This window comes from Arachis ipaensis, chromosome B05 (assembly GCF_000816755.2).
Source record: "Arachis ipaensis cultivar K30076 chromosome B05, Araip1.1, whole genome shotgun sequence".
NCBI lineage: Eukaryota > Viridiplantae > Streptophyta > Magnoliopsida > Fabales > Fabaceae > Arachis > Arachis ipaensis.
The window spans coordinates 130,644,019-130,661,753 of record NC_029789.2 but is presented as its reverse complement, the minus strand read 5'-3'; the positions used below and the strand labels follow the sequence as shown (position 1 = coordinate 130,661,753).

The following is a 17,735-nucleotide window of genomic DNA, read 5'->3' as shown; positions in this document are numbered from 1 at the left end:
TATTTTAGATTTTTAGTCCATAATATAATTTTTTTTAAATAAATTATCTATTTAGACAAAAGAAAAATAAAAACTAAACTCGTTAGCCTTTTGTCCGTTAAACTTTTTTTTAAATGGTCCAAACTCTCATCTTAAAAGTCTATACATACTTGTACATAAGTGTACACCTAGAAGTGTTAGTCTAATGATGAAAAGAGACTGAATTTTAATTTTTAAGCACACTTACAGGGAGAAAAATGTGTGTACAGACTGGTTAGCCAAAAGAAGTATCACTAGAGAGTTAGGTTTTTATTTCATAGATAATTATCCTAAAGAAATCAAATATATGTTAGATGATAATTGTAGAGAGGTCTCCAGAGTTCGATTTATCTTTGATATGTAATTTTCGGCTGGACTTTTAGACTTTATTTTAATTACCAAATATAAATAAATAAAACAATAATAAGTGTTACACTTAATATCATTTTCCAGTTTAATTCAATTTAATGGCACAACTCAAAAAAGGAAAAAAAAATTGAATTTTTGATGGGGAATCAAAATGTGAATATCCATAGCTCACTCAAAGATAATAAATCTAAGTCTTAAGGAACTGTTATTAACACTAATATGTTCTTTGTAAGCATGGACTTGTGGACTCTATTTGAGCAAAGGATAAATATGTTTTCAAGAATTTGATTAACAAATGCGCTTGTTAAATTTGTTAAAGAAGCACTTGTTTATTGGTGACTCAAAAGTTATTATTATTATCTACTTAGGTTCAGTTTGGGTAAACAACTTAAATAAGTTCCTAACATATAAGGACTTTTATTAATAAAAGTTTATAAATAAGTTATTTGGTATTTCAATTTTTAATTATAAAAGTACTTATTTTAAAGTTGTAGCGTTTGAATAAATAACTCAAAAACTTGTTATAACTAATTATAAAAATAATAGCAAGCTATATAAAAATAAAATAACATGTGAAAAAAATAAAACTAAAACTACGATTTCATATCACACACAGTATTAAATACAAATTTAATAATAAAATAGAGTGGTAAAATAATTAAAAAAATAACTGAAAGAAATATATGAAGTAGGTAATTCAGATGGAACATTATTTTAAAATAGTGTTGGAAGGTCAATAGTTTCAACAGATGAATCATTACCTAAAAAAGGTGGTGGAGGGCGAATACTTCTAGCAGATGAAACTTTGCGTAAAAATGGTAGTGGAGAGATAGTATTTTCATAAAAAACAGGAAACATTTTTACAGAGCAAAGTAGATTTTTTTTTAAAGCAATTTTTTTTAGAAAAATGATAGAATGACTTATCGAAAAGAAAAAGTCGTATATTTCTACTTCTTCGAAAAGTTATGAATTAACTTTTCAAAAAGTTAAAAGCTTTTTTTCAAATAGTGCCAAACACGCATATTGTGACTTTTCATAATTCAAAAGTCAAAAAAACTTCTGTTTCCAAACGGGCTCTTAACAAATATTCTAAAAAATACTTATTAATTAATTCGTTATTTAGACTATGTTAAAATCAATATCAATTTTATCTTGAAAAATGAAAACTTTTACCCTTTTTTATACAGATATAAAACCAATCCTATGTCACTTTTATGGACATCTAAATTTTCCATATTATTAATCTACTACTACTACAACTACCAGAAACAATAAATAAATAAATAAAAAAAAACAAAAACTATAACAACTAAATATTATGACTTATCCAAATGCAACAGATACTGAACCATTTTCGTTTGCTTCTTGCCAAAATTTGTGCTTCAAAACTACTCACAATTTAATATGGGAGATTTGAAGTTTTTTATATTTTGGCTTTGAAAACTTTAAATTTCAATGTTAAATAGCAAAGATCTTTGCACCTGTATGTCATGTGGTTGTCCTACAAAAAAGGCAATACATGGAATACCATTCACTGGTTGCAATAAAAAGACGAATGGATTGTTATCTAAAATAACAATCTGTCTTAGATACTTTGAGATGCAGGTAATAAAATCTTTAACATGTTCCTGGTATTTCTTGAAACCAATTAGCATTTTAGTAGAATACTCATTTATATAGGAGATAGTATTCTAAACCTCAGGCTAAAAAGTACCAAACATAAAATAACATACAAGTTCTAGAAAGAATTCAAATAACTCAATGATATATTGTTTGCTAAGAGATCAATCACATTCCTCCGTTACTATAGCCCATTTCTTATATTTTGCTAATAATTTTTTGACAGCTTAATTTATATTGACCCCAAAATATTTGCCAGAAATTATGAAGTTTAGCTTTAAGTTTAAAATATAATAAAAGCTATTAACAAACATTGAAAATAGGCATACGCAACCATTCTTTATACCAAACAAATTGCCAAAAAATCACCATTCCTAAAGACTTGAAATCATTTTTGTCAATAGAGTAAAAAACACAAAGATGAATCCAAAAGAGTATAGATATCCAAGTAATACAAAAATAAATGCACTAGTAAATGTGAGAATAAAAGAGAATAATTGATATAAAGTTTTTATATAAGACCACCAAAGTTTCATCCATTTAACTATACAACACTCATGTAGTTATACTCATCAAATTGAAAAAAAAAATGATATTATATGACTGCACCAAATATCAGTGACCCCATGGATGTTTTATCAGTATTGTCAAGAGACAATGATCTCAGACTTCAAATTATAAAGAAAAGATAATGGAACATGGAGATATAGGATCAAATGGGAGGGAAAAATTCGAAAATCATAGCATCATAAAGAAAGATTAAATAGATTATAATAACAAATCAAATATAGGGGCCTTGCTATCATCAATGGTGTAACTCACTGAAAGTTTAATTACATAAAACAGGGCAGAAAGTTGGATCCAAGACAGAAGTACTTACATGCTAATTCTTAAAGGCTGATGAAGTCATAAACTAAATGAAGTATGAATAACATGTTTTTTTTTCTGCGTAACGAAAGCCTTATGTATGTCTCAAAAAGTTCTGACAAGACAACCTATTCATGAAACTAACGGAACACAATGATCATCATATACACAAGACTCAAAAGAATCAAAATTACCAAAATAGAAACTTCATATCATGAGAGAAAAGTGGCATTGTTTTTTGTATTCTAAAAAGTTTTTGTTTTTAAATTGATTACCCATCTTGGGTTGTTGAAGGTGAACATAAAATGTCATAACTCCATTGAACACTTCTTATTGCCACAGCTAACTTTGTACTCAAGTTCTTCTGCATCTTCTCATGCTTTGGACTCCAAGAAGAAGCCACGGCCTTAAAAGCAACTCAAGTAACCAGAAAAACCTGCATCTTCATGCAATGATTACATCCATTCAGGTGTCATGAAAAGGAATCAATAAAAGAAAAAAATAGTATTAGTATAAATAATACTTGAATGTATATTATTATCTAAATAATATTACTTAAAATACACTTGTATTTTTTGCTGTAAACCTAATCTCACCTTCTTTGGAGATTTGTGAGTGTAGAACTATTAAAAAACACGTGTATTTCTTATCAAAAAGTCTAGCACACATTTCAAAGAAAATTTCTTAATTTAAAGAAAATAATTAAAATTCACAAAGGTAAATCATTAAAACATCAGTATACATAATCCTTTAATTAAATTTACAATAATATTATCAACTAATTGTTTAATAATAAAAAATTTTAGAAATAACCGTTAAAAAAACAGAAGATTATAGTTGAAAGGTGTCTAGTTTAAAGAAGGAACGAAAGATCACATAAAACATACATCATTTGCATTGTTTTGAACTAACCAAAAGTCAACATATTTATATGAGATAAACATATGAATAAGAAGAAACTAACCAATCTGCATTAGGAGAACTAAAGGTATTAACATATAGCAAGTCACACTTTTTTGAAGTGGTAAAGGAAGCTTACCTGCCAAAATAGAATCTGCTTAGTGTGTGTTTGGATTACAGTTTACAAAGGGAAATTTGCATAAAATTGAATCAATGCAAAACAATTTAAATAAACCTTCACTATCAATTCAAGAAACAACTTATTTTTTTTACACACTTGTTCGAATTAAAATTCACAAAACTTCCTTCATTTTTGTACTATGTCCTTTTCCTATATATCGAGAATTGAAAAACAAAACCAAGTAACCAACTACTACTAACTACGTACAAACAAAATCATCTAGTATTGTTAAGTATATAGTATTTTTTATCATCAATACTAAAGATTTAAATTGGTATGTCCATTCTTAGTAGATGAAGATGATCTTTCAAGTAGATATATATTCAAATTGATATGTCCATTCTTAGTAGATCCATGGATATCTACCACACCTAAGCATAAGTGCATGTCTCTAAAACATATTACCATTCATAAAGCAAAATCACAAAACTGCAAGATGAACAATAATGAGATAGTGCAGCATAACCATTATAAAAAACAAACCAACTTCCTTAATTTAAGCAATTAAGAATTATTCACCATGAATAGCAAAACTAATAAAAGCAAACTAATTCCAAACAGTTAAGATCCAAGATAATGACTTCGGCAATAACCTCGAGCATAGAAAAATGCTTAAAAAAATTTACTTGAATGGGAGCAGCAAAAAATAAACTCACGCTATTAGAAGTGCTCCGCTGGTGTTGCACCCAAGTACACCAGATCTCCGTCTACCTCTTCCGTTCATCTTCCCTTCACTCGCCAATCACACAAATCTTCTTCTCACATTCTTTTATATCGTGGAGTAATAATAAGAAAAGAAAAATTAAAAAGGAGAGCGGGACTGTGGGAGTGAGAGTAGGCCACAAGTTAGGGATTTCTTCTCAGGCTATATAGTTTTCACCTCCATCTTAAAATTAAACCCACCTTCTAAAATGCATGTCCCCTTTTTTCTTCATCCTGAGCAACATCGAGTTAAGGTTAATATGGTTCAGTTGTCTCAAAAATTTTTGGCCATTTATTTAATTATTGCTACTCAGTTGTAATGCTTGGAAATCGCTCCTGCTGAAAATATGTACATTATGAAGTACTTTTCCCGAGGATGTTTTTCTCTTAATTCTTAGATAAATTACCTCATTATTTCTTGTCTAAGATCCTGTGTAGACATTGTTCCATTGTCTCTGACTCTCTGATTGTTAGCATTTTAAAAAAACTCTTACTGGCTTAGAGTTTCATTGTGTGTTGTTGTGACGGAGGTGTTAAAAGTGAAATAATACAGAACTCTTTAAATTGAATTTGATTTTATTTGGTGAATTTCTTTGCATTTATTTATTATTTTGATTAATGTTGTTCTGGAAGGATTACTTTTAATGACTCTGAAGTCTGAACTTTATATTTGCTATGCAGAGGAAGTTTGTACAGACTAATTCATCTGCCAAACAATCAATTAGATGAGCGAAGGCAGTTGAGATGGCCCTCTATACTGGAAGATTCTGTTTTCTTTTATTGCGATGTTGTTTCATTAATCAAATTATTGCCATAATCAGTGAAACTCAGTTGATGTGACATATATCTCTTGAATCTACAGGCCCGAGGAATAAACTATTTGCACAACTGCACTCCAGTGATTGTACACCATGATTTGAAGCCACAAAATCTTCTTGTTGATAAAAATTGGGTTGTGAAGGTGTCAACTAATTGTCATGTTTGAATTTTCTTGATAGCATGCTGAATGCTACCTGTAGATATGGTTTAATTGTTTTTTTCACCCTTTCTTTTATCTTTCGTATAGTTATGTGATTTTGGCTTATCAAGAATGAAACATAGTACATTCCTTTCTTCCAGATCAATTGGAGGAACAGTAAGCTGTCATAATCCTCATTTCTAAGCTCAAATACTATGTCATACCCTCTGCCTTCTGAATTATTCGTTCTTTCATGTTCTTGTTCTACATTCTGCTGCATATTTTTTATGTTCGTTGTGCTTTATATTCTTCTAAAGCTATACAAACATACACAAATAGAGGCATTTGCTATTATCTTTTAACAAAAAGTTTGGAAAACCGGAGCTTCTTGCCATTTAAAAATTCATTATGTTTGGCATGTTATATTAATCCTTTTGTGATGATGAATACCTATCTTTAGCCTCGGCTTATGTTATGTTCAATTTATAATACAATTACTAGTTCTATGTGCCAAGAAAATGTCGATTGAATAGGGTTTGAGAGAATGAGAGAAGGAAGAAAACACAGTGAGAAAGAAAAGAGGATTTGAAGAGAAAGACAAGAAATTTATGATCTGCATTACTAGTGAGCTTATCACTAATCTGTGCTTATGTATAGAGAAGGGTAGCTTACTGTGCAAGCTAGTACAAAAGGCACAACAGTCCGTTCATTCTTAAGTTAGTTATGATAGCTGTAACTAACAGCTCTCCTATGTAGCTGGCACTGTTCTAACAGCCAACAGTTCTTTCATAACTAACTCTTGTAACTCTTCTCTAGACTTTACCAACTCACTCTACTACGATGAATGGTCTTTGGTAACAAATGAGCAAATCTTTCTTAATTTTCTTGAGCCTAAAGTTATTGTTTGGTAAGAGTTTCAAATAGGTCTGTGTGCTCTGATAATTGCCAAATGGTGGCTTAGTGTAACTACATGCTTTTCATCTCTACCTCAAGCTCCTCTCTTTCGTATGCGTGATCAGTTCCAATATTCTGCACGTATTTAGTTTTGCTGCTAAGCGTTTGTTTGGCATTGCAATATATTCATTTTTTATGGCATGTTGCAGGCCGAGTGGATGGTGCCTGAAGTGTTAAGAAATGAACCTTAAAATGAAAAGTAAGCTCAGTTATCATTGGTTTTTGTCAATTTTTCTTTATTTTGCTTGTGGAGGAGGATTTCATAGTATGTGTTCCTCTCTAACCTGAATCATCTGGCATAGGGAAAAATAAGTTGGAATTTTTATTACATATAAGTGTTGTTCTTTGGCTTTCTTGTCCCGTCGTTCTTCTCATTGGTTTTGCCACCCTTTTAAGACATTCATAATTTTATGATTATAATAAGTGGTGATTGGATATCCAGGTGCGATGTTTATACTTTGGAGTCATATTATGGGAGCTCTCTACTTTGCAACAGCCCTGGAGTGGAATGAATCCGATGCAAGTTGTGGGTGCTGTTGGTTTCCAGCATTGTTGCCTACTTGCCTTGTCATTGCAGATGATATGGACCCTGCTATCACGGATATTATCAAGCAATGCTGGCAGACGTGAGTGTACTCTTCAATCATTTTATCCTTATTCTAAGATATCAGAACTCTTGCTTATAGCATTCTGAAAACCACTTGTTCTATTGGATATGAATAATCACATGAAAGGAAATACACACTTGATCTTGCCAAGGTACAGTTTTGTTTCAATATAACCATTTTTTCTAATAAAAAATCCTTATAAAGCGCAAGCCAGTTTCAAGAAACCCCTGTAACGACGACTCGTCGTTTATGCATGATAGGGACTTGATTATACAATTTTTAAACTAGAAGACTTTGTTGAAAAATATTTGTACAGTATATAGACTTAATTGAAAACTTCTAGACTATAGGGATTTGTCGAAAATATTTCGCATATACAGAATGTTTAAGCTTTAGGAACCTTTATAATACTTAACCTACAATCATGGTTGGTGTGACTATATGATACTCTTTTGTATTGTAGAGATCCAAAGTTGAGAACTACAGAAATAATGGTGGCGCTGAAGCCGTTGCACAAACTGATCATTGGTTCTCAATCTGAAGTGCCGAAACCAGGTAGGCATGGGAAGGCTCAGTCATCAAGAGTTGGTGCAGACTCAGCTAACCATATCTTTTTCCATTTTTGCTGAAAAGAAAATGATGGGAAGACGAGTTGTACTGTATTTTTGTGCATGTTTGGGCGCCATTATTTTGTTAAAAAAAGATCTTTTTTCAATGAAAAAAGATCTTTTTTTATTTTTTAATGTGTTTGGCAAATTTTTAGTAGTAAAAGTAAAAGCACTAGTAAAATCAAAAAAAGATCTTTTTTGAGAAGCTGTAATTTACATCTTTTTTTAAAAGATCTTTTTTCCTTAAAAAAAAAAAGATGTTTTTCGTGTAATAAATGAACAAAAAAGTACTTTTATATTGTTATACCCAAACATAATTGATAGATAAAAAGACCTTTTTACATGAGATATCCAAACATAAAATTACTTTTACTTCTCTATAGGATCTTTTAAAAAAAGATAACTCGAAAAAAGATTTTTTCTCAAAAGCTCACCCAAACAACCTTTGTTCATTCAGTCATGTGATTCTTTTCAGTCTTGTCTCTTTCCTTTTCTTTTTTTCTTTTTAATTTCTTTCTTCCGATTTACTTTTAATTTTTTTTGCAGTGGAGTCATTATCATTTATCAGTTTGTACCATTTGTTTGTATACACAATTCTTTGTAATTTTGCTGTAATCAATTCTAAATTTTGATGTGCATAAATTATTAAATGTTGCAGTTGTAGCTTGAATGGAAGAAAAATTGATAGTCCGTGGAAATTGTTTGGTGCTGTAAATGCAAATTGGATAAGCTTTTTATTCTTTTTTTTTTAATTTTTTAATTTGGATGGTCCAAGTGTTATTATGTCTAAGGCTTGAATTGGTAAAATTTTTTATTTTATGATTTTTATTGGTAATTTTTAAGTGAATAAAAGAAATAAAGAAAACTTGTCTAATAAAAGGCCATTGTTACAGAAATTATTTTTTATATGGAATATCCAATGGTGTATTTGCTCAATATCAGAGAAGGAGGTGTTTTATCGCGTTGTAAGTGAGGTGTTTAACACGTAGGGGGCGTGGTGACAGAGCCAATTGGAAGTGTGGCAGTTCCCGAGCACCACGCAGAGGACGTAGTGAGGTGGCGGGCATGCACGGGTGGCAACAACACGCAGGGAGTGTGTTCCCTCTAAATCTTGGCAGCGTTGCAGGCTTTTGCTTAGTTCCAAGGATGCAGCAACACAGGGGAGTATTGCAGGTGGTCTGCATGTAGGGGACAGCCCCCACTCCGATAACAAGCTAGTCTCATTTTCAAGCTCTATAAATTGAGCTTCTTGCTTCTTGGTGGAGTATCTATCTGGATCGTGCTAGGGAGACAATGGACTATTTGTACAATGTATACAATGGGCTATTGAGTTACAAAGCTTTTGCTTAGTTCCAAGGATGCAGCAACACAGGGGAGTATTGCAGGTGGTCTGCATGCAGGGGACAGCCCCCACTCCGATAACAAGCTAGTCTCATTTTCAAGCTCTATAAATTGAGCTTCTTGCTTCTTGGTGGAGTATCTATCTGGATCCTGTTAGGGAGACAATGGACTATTTGTACAATGTATACAATGGGCTATTGAGTTACAAAATGAACATCTCCCATACTATCTAGAATAATCATCTGAGTACTAGCGATAATAAACATCTTCTCAAAAATTTAAATTGATTTTGGGGTTCACCAAGGTAAAAACTCTTGACCTTTCGGATCTAGCGCTCTAATACCATGCATGATACCACTCATCCCAAAAGCTTCAGCTGATGGAAAAAGGTAACACTAATGATTATATCTCTAATGCTTTCTAAACTTCCATTATACACATTGTATAAATATTCCATTGGCTTCTCATACTTTCCCTATCTAAAATTTGTGAGTGATACTAAGAAAGAAGATAGGTGGAGCATTTGAAGTTTGTGCAGCATCTAAAGTTTGTGAAGTGTGTTATATAGTGAGAGTTAGGATTTTATTTAGGTGTGTATAAAGAAAAAAATTATTAATTTTGTAGTGATTAAAAAATGGTACGTAATTATACGATACTCGAAGAACATATCATCAATTATTTGGATCATCCAATTTATTTAAGTTGATAATTTTATTATTTTATGTATTTAAATGTAAGTAATTTTTTTATGATTAGAAATAACAATATTATATTTATGTAAATTATTATTATAAATATTTATTTTTATTTATTTAAACTAATATTTAATGAATAAATTTTGTTGAACTAGCCAAATAGGAATTTGATGGTTCGTAAACTGGATCCGCCGCAGACGTGTAATCCGATGGTCGAAAACTACTTACGCTCAATCGGATTCTACCACGTCTCTAGGATTGGGTTCATAAAACAATTTTACCCCTTATTAGCTGCTTTGGTGGAAATGTGGAGACTAGAAACTCATACCTTTGTATTGCCGGTGGGTGAGGTTACTGTGACATTAGAAGATGTCGCTCATATATTTGGCCTACCCATTGATTGAGAGCCTGTGAGCGACCGGACAGATAGTAGTAGCGACTTCCTATAGAGTCAGAGCATCGCTATATTCCGCCACGAACTGGCTGTCAGTAGTTCTTCGAAATCTTATATAAAGTTGGGTTGTGTTCGGGATATCAGAGACGCAGAGCAATTGGACACCGAGGAGTCTATTAAGAGATACGTCAGATGCCAGATTTTTTGTTTTTTGGGTTCAACCTTATTCACGGATAAGTCGATCGCATATGTCCACGCGAAGTATCTACCGTTGCTTCGCGATTTCGAGTGGATCCATACTTATAGTTGGGGGTCAACATGTCTCGCGCATCTTTACAGGGGATTATGTCGTGCATCACAGTATGATGCTAAGGAGATGGATGACCATCTTAATTTGTTGTTTGTTTGGGCATGGGAGCGACTGCCGTGTATTGCGCCCATACCCAGACAATCCCTTCCACCGGTTGTGATACCAGTTGCCATGAGGTAACAGTTCCTATTTCAGTCCTGCATTATGTTGACAATGCATATTTGACCTACGGTAACTGATACGGAACGTAACCCAGGATAAGATGGAAGATCAAAGAAAGGGACTCATCTACCTCAATTTGATTTCCTGATGCAACAGTTAAGGGAATCACTCTACCTCACCTGTTCACACCCAAGTTTCTCAAAGAAACTCAAAGAAAATTTCATTCATAAAATTAAGAAAAAAAAAGGCTACCAGGTTTTAGAGGGTTTTTATACCTCTTAAATTTAAATCCCTAACTCATAAGTTCACTAGAATAAAATATGGGTCAAATCATAATTGGGCCTAAAACAAACAAATAACAAAAATAAAATAAACATAGAATAAATTCTAAGAAAGTGATGTCTCTTTTAATTCATCTTGACTAATGAGAGTCTTCAATGCATCTTGTAAAATAGTAAGACGTGTGGCTTTTGATAATCGTTAATCATTGTCTTGCCCAATTCTTGATGCATCTCCTGAACACATGATTTAGCCATGTTTGCAAAATCTTCTTTTATTCTCTTAGTTGTTGCTCTTGTAATTGGACCAATTGGCATATGACAGTTTTCAGTTTATCCCATAGGGCTCGTATCAGTAACCTTTTTTTTTTTTCAATGAATCATATTTCAGGTGGAGTCATTCCTATCTGAACAAGGCGTGGTCATCGAAGATCGTAGCGATTTTTAGGTAGGAAATAGACTACATGGACGAGGTAAATATTTAGGGTTTGTATGATTCCCATATAGAAAAATTAATATTAGGGTGCTAATTTTCTAATAATATGTGGCAGTTTGTATGGCGGCTGTATGAAGGGCTGATCATACCCGACGAGTTACATGGTCACCTTGAGGTGTGTGACATCGTTGCTCCATTATTGTCGTTCGAGTGTGCCGAATGTCATTCTGCGAACCGAATCATGCGTCAGTTTGGGTATGCACAACCTCCCCCGCCGGTAGCAAGAGAAATTCTATTGAGAGAGCATTGCATCACTCTTTGCGGAGCGCAGCTTTATGACTGGACAGTTTTACATGGGGATGGATAAAGGAATGGGGCAACTGTCGTAACAATCGATTGCGAGATTAGCACCCCCTTCCGACTTGGGACTTTTACACCGTCGACGGAGTATCGAGATTGGTATGTGGGATCGTACGGACATCTGCTGAGATTGTCAGAGTACGTTTCTCAGCATCCAGATCAGCCACTAGTACCACAGCCACCAGCACCTCAGGATCCACCTCAGTACGCAGTGTTTCAGTCATTTCCTTATTATATACCACAACCACCAGACCACAATCACCATAGTGAGCCTAGCCACCACGTTCAGTCTGGTGACTACGACGAGGCAGTCTCACAGACGTCGCAGTCAGCATAGTGGGCACAGTCAGCACAGTGGGCACAGTCAGCACAGTGGGCACAGTTGGCATAGTGGACACAATTAGCACTCTCAGCACAGCCAGCACTCCCAGCATTCTCAGCACAGCCACCAAGGTCAGTCTGGCCAGCATATTCTGCCCATACTTACCATTCTGGCCGGACATGAATGGTTTGACTTTCCGTTGATCCCATTGCAGATTCTCGGTGATGGTCATGGAGATCAGCAAATACAGCATTGGGCCTACGGTGGTTTTGGTGGTTGTCCAGATCTTACCACTATGCCTATACCATCAGGATCAGCTGATGGACATGGGACATCAGTAGACATGGCCTATGGTATGCGGGGTCATGCTTCCGAGCACACGTCAGGTGGGACATCGTGTGACAGTGGTTTCATCCAGCCGCATCGGGGATACGAGGTTGTTGACGAGGACAACCTCGGTGCATCTGCTCTGGCAGAGGCAGGTGGGTCAGCTACTTCGGCTGTGGATGACTCAGTTTGGGGTCACCCATATGACTTATGGACGGAACAAAATCCACCTAAGGTTTATTCCGTCGCGATTTGGTTAGGGCATGATGGGCAAGGGACTGAACTGGTTGGTTCGAAAGAAGTGAGCTTGGGTTTATGTTGTTTTGGTTAATTTTAAGAATTAAGTTAATGTAATTTGTAGTTAATCTTTTGTAATGTTGACCTATATTTAATTTTAATTATGGTGTCAGAATTAGGTGAATGTAAATCTTGGTTAAACTTTTGTATGTGTACCTCACAAAGGCAGTAAATGATAATATTAACTAAACATTAAGAACATCGAAAACATCAATGGATAAACCCAAATTAAAATACAAACATGACGAACATCAACAACATCAACGGACACAATCCAAAGTTAAAAATACAAACACGCTTGCGTATATCAAAAATATTAACTGAGAAACACAAAAATCAACAAAGACCTAGGGAGGACCATCGTCACCAGCACCACTCGGTCCAGCACGTTGGGGACATCAACTCCGATTATGACCCTAAGCATCACATAGACGGCATATCCGAGGACTATGCATGTCACGTGAATCCATTTCATTCAGGTATCGGGTCGACTTGGGACGACCTTTCAACGTGCGCCTCAAGGCAGGATTAGCGACCAATGCGGGTCCCTGATAAGCAGGCCATGTTTCTGCATCGCTTAATGGTACGAACTCAAATATATAGACCTTACGAACTTCTGTCGTCATGTACACATCATGAACATACAGCTGCCAGTCGAGTCGCTGGTTGGCACAACAAGCAATAACATGTCGACATGGTAGTCGTTCCACCTGAAAGTGTCCACAGTCACACGTCTGTCGCGCAAGATCAACTACCAACACCTTTTCATTAGGCATTTCACGCACCTCAAACACCTCGTTTTGTCTATCAAACCGTTGCACAACTATATTTCCAGCACGTTGCATATTTGCTTTGATCCGCTGTTGTGCAAATACAGAGTAAGTAAATCTGGAACGCTTGCGTTCGGCTCTTCCACGTAAATAGTTCATTTAACCGATAATACGTTGCTCAGACGAGGGCCAACACAACGAGGTTTCGGGCACCCTTTAACACTGAATTAATGCACTCCACAAGGTTCGTCGTCATATGGCCCATCGATGACCCTCATCAAATGCTAATACCAATGTCTAAGTCCAATGGCATCGCACCACCGAGCATATGCCTTGCCTCGCTCTTCCAACCTCTTATAGTTGATGTTGTACTCCTCCACTATCCTTAAATACCCTATGTTGACAACAAGTTTTTGCAGGTGAGATACTTTGAATGCCCTTAAGAAATTGCTACCGATGTGCCTTATACAAAATATCCACCATGCTCTCGGAGGTTGCCAATCACCACCGGAACGATTTACTGCTGCCCGGATTAACTCACGTTGGTTTGAGATCATACCCACACCGTCTTTTCTAACAACATGCCTTCATAGATTCCTGAGAAAGAAGTGTCACACATCAGCTGTCTCTCACTCCACCAGAGCAAAGGCGATAGGCACAATGTTCTGGTTTCCATCTTGTGCAACAGCAACTAGAAGTGTACCTTTATTTTTTTCGTATAGGTGTGTGCCGTGAACCTGAACTAGAGGCTTGCAATGCTTGAACGCCCTAATGCATTGATTAAAACTCCAAAATATGCGGTGAAGTATTCTGACACCGTCCGCCTCCTCACTCCCGTTGTACAGTGGTCGTGTTTCTATTTGGACAATTGAGTCTGGAATCTTCTGAACCATGACCGAGAGCCACCATGGTAAAGCATGGTAAGAATCCTCCCAACCACCGAAAACTTTGGCTATAGACTTCTGCTTTGCCAACCAAGCCTTTCGGTAACTGATGGTGTAGTTGAACCTTGACTGGACTTCTGCAATTATAGATTTGACCTTGATGGACGGGTCAGTCTCAACCAATGGCCTTATAGTCTCAGCAACTATTCCGAGTCTAACTTGGAATAATCCTGTGAAATCGTTCCCATGGTGCACGTGTGCTTACCATTGTATCTCCGTATCTCCCAACAACCTTTTTTCCGTATCAAGCTGGCTCGGATAAGCCAGTCGCACCCACGCCCATACCTCTTGCATTTTTGCATAAACATTGTAGTCAACTCCTCTAGAGATAGTGTAACTTCTAATTGCTACAACGACAGACTTTCTAGAACTATACTTCATTCCGATCCTGAACTCTCCGTCCTCAAGGTCAGCAACACCTACAGAAAGCAGATATCATCATTCATTGATACATCCAAAAGATAAAAATACAAAAACATATTATTCACTCATCACGTACCTATGTTTGCATATTTCGGAAATTCCGGTGCATTCATGGCGTTAAGATCCAAATTACGCATAGGGGGGACATTCATCGGTTGACTAACTGCGTGATGAACCACTATATTCTCCGTTGCTGCCTCGACTCCCACATCACCATCCTCGTCTTCGTCGCCAGCTTCATAAGTGGCTTCGAAGTCCTCTTCACTGTCATTGTTCATTCCTTCGTACACTGCAGCTCTATCATCCTCTATATCTAAATCATTTTGAATCTCATCTGCCTCTACGTTTTCAAACTCAACATACAACTCAATCTGTAGCTGTCGCATCTAAGTCTGCCGGTGAATTTGGAACATATTCTGTATACTCGTTTCGTCAATAATCGGCATAATATCAAACTGTATTAGACCACCAAAAACTATAACCGAATTCCGGTACAAAATACTGCTCACTCTCGTCAACATTCCATTCTCCATGCTTTGACAGAGACCGTTTTGAAGCTCCATCAATGTCATGGTGCAGGGAACCACAAACGAAAATAGATTCTGACACACAAACCTCACTCCTTCATGAGTATTCCGTATAATCTCACCGTTGCGATACATTACCAAGTTTGTGGCACCCTCCATTACACTAGCAACACAATAAAAACTACTATAAAAAACACTCTTCTTTGCAATGAAAATGGTACCGAGATTTGCCTTATATATAGGGTAGCACTCAACACTCCCCCTGTGCTGACTTAGCACGCCCCCCCCACTTTTTTATTCATCAGCCAATGACAATTCGCCACGTGTAACACGTCCACCCCCGTGCTGACTCAGCACGCCCCCCATATGTTGCAAATCCATGCAACCAAACTTTGCCACGTGGCTATCATGCCCCCACGTGCTGCATTCAACACTCCTCTCCCAGTGTTGAATCTTTCATCTGATAGTTCCACCAATTTGTAAATCCACTCACTGTATCCATTTTCAAATAAAACATCAATAGTAAATCCATAACTAAAATTTTTAGCCCCATTGCTATGCTAATGAAACTTTTTTTTTCTTTCACATGATGAACTGAGGTGGCATACTCTAGAAGAGAGACATTTACCTAGTCTTGGACAGCTTTTCTGCTTTGTTACAAAAATTTTGTTTCCTCTATGAGATAATTAGTGAATTTTTTTCTACGGATGAGCCTCGAGGCCCTTTTTGTGTGTGTTTTTATAATTTTATTTGTTGTTGTTACTATATTTTTTCTCTGCTTGTTTTGAATTTATTTTTTTGGAATAATGTATATTAGAATCTCTTTGGGGAGTTTATTCATCAGGATTCAGATTTGGTCTTCTGCAGGTTTTCTATGGTATGTCCAAGACTCCAAATAGTAGTAGCTATTAATGTTTAGAAATACATTTTACTAAAAAAAAAAAAAAACATGTTTAAAAATACATGTTAAATGAATTCACATTAAAAATATTTATAGAAATTTTAACAGACTTAAAGAGTAGTCATCGTTTCTTGGTGAAAAATTATTATTTAGCGTTCCTAATTTTAATGATAATAACTAATAGCTATGAGGTGTAATATTTTATTCGGTGATAATTTTTTATTTATTCCATTTAATCTTTTTCCAATGATAAGTTGATTTGTCAATATTGTTTGATAAGTTTTTTAATATAAATAAACAATTATCAAGAGGCATAAACAAAAATTAACTCTAATTAATTGTTAGAACATGAATATTGTCTAAGTATAAATTTCTTAGTATATTCTTTTCTTGCATAATATTAAATATTTTTGGTCTTCTACTTTACCCGAAAAAATATATAGTAGAGTTAGACAAATTTTTACAAACAGGTGTATATTAGGTGTACTAGCAAAATTATGGCAAGTATGATACTAATTGCTAACCATTTCAAACATTCCAATTCGGCCTATTTTAATATTATATTACTCAACAAATTCTCTAAATCATAAATCTTAAAATTATCCGTCGACATTATACTTTTCTAAAGGTAACATGTCCCTTTATTGTTATTATTATTATATTTTTTGGGTCACTTAAATAAACTAAATAAAAAAAAAATCAAAGGAATTGTTTAAATAGAGGGACGGTCTCATTTAAGATTACTCTTAAATTCTTTCTAAGATGAAAGAAGCTCCACATGAGAAAGTTGTAATTTCATCGCCATCTTTGCCACAGTGTCTGTCACCATATTTGCATCTCTCATAATTAAACGAAAATCAACATGCTAATTCTAATACATGATATCTCTTATTTTGAGCGCCAATGGATCAATAAACCCAAAACCATCTTGGTGATTAGTAATAAGATTAAACGCTTTCACATAATCCGTCTCACAGATAACATCTCATTGACCCACATTCCAAGCTAAGAGATATCCTCTCCAAATAGCAAACAATTTCCCTTAAAGAATACTATTACTCTCAATCATTCCCAAACACCCTGTTTGCCAACTCCCATTACAATCTCTAATAACACAAGTAAAACCAATACTATCACCCGAACTAAGATACTAGCATCACAATTAATTTTGAAAGTACAAATGGATGGAGATTCCAAAAACCATTTAGAATAGAGGGAAGGAACATACGCTGTAATTTAAAAATATTCCTAAGCTCCTTTTTTGAAGTTAATGCCAGACAAATCACTTTTTTCAGAGGCCAAGTTTTATGAGGATTAAAGATGTTATTATTCCTTACTCGCCATATCCACCAAAGTCTCAAAAAGAACCTGCTCTCTGCTATGATACAAGAATCAGTTCTTCAATCCAAAGGATGACAAGAAATATCCAATGCTATATCCTACAAACTTAGTTTTTAGACAAT

The 17,735-nt window shown here is 35.0% G+C and overlaps 2 protein-coding genes and 1 long non-coding RNA gene across 7 annotated transcripts in view; 1 reads left to right on the top strand and 2 right to left on the bottom strand.

Annotated features, from left to right (window-relative positions):
• The window catches only part of LOC107644162 (pentatricopeptide repeat-containing protein At1g62930, chloroplastic-like), a 21,678-nt gene extending 13,903 nt beyond the window's left edge, over positions 1-7,775 (top strand). The window contains exons 2-5 of one of the 4 annotated variants that reach the window (XM_021102768.1): positions 5,339-5,618; positions 6,719-6,768; positions 7,012-7,195; positions 7,641-7,775. The gene's annotated coding sequence lies outside the window, so the exon portion shown is untranslated. The remainder of the gene's footprint in view (positions 1-5,338; positions 5,619-6,718; positions 6,769-7,011; positions 7,196-7,640) is intronic. The other 3 variants (XM_021102769.1, XM_021102767.1, XM_021102766.1) reach the window with 3 other exon arrangements.
• LOC107644164 lies at positions 2,096-6,617 on the bottom strand. 2 transcript variants are annotated; one of them, XR_002347191.1, is made up of 4 exons: positions 4,612-4,825; positions 3,839-3,913; positions 2,342-3,310; positions 2,096-2,282 (listed from the first exon to the last, which is right to left on the bottom strand). It is a non-coding gene; the product is annotated as an uncharacterized LOC107644164 (long non-coding RNA). The 2 variants fall into 2 exon arrangements; XR_001621231.1 differs by lacking the exon at positions 2,096-2,282 and adding an exon at positions 6,603-6,617 and having other exon boundaries at positions 2,757-3,310; positions 4,612-4,721.
• LOC107641124 lies at positions 13,124-13,636 on the bottom strand. The gene has a single exon (XM_016344629.1). The coding sequence runs from the start codon at positions 13,634-13,636 to the stop codon at positions 13,124-13,126; it is 513 nt and encodes a 170-aa protein (XP_016200115.1).

What these genes read in the sequence shown, in the direction of transcription:
- LOC107641124 (XM_016344629.1), bottom strand. Translation starts at nt 13,636, where the DNA reads ATGAACTATTTACGTGGAAGAGCCGAACGCAAGCGTTCCAGATTTACT.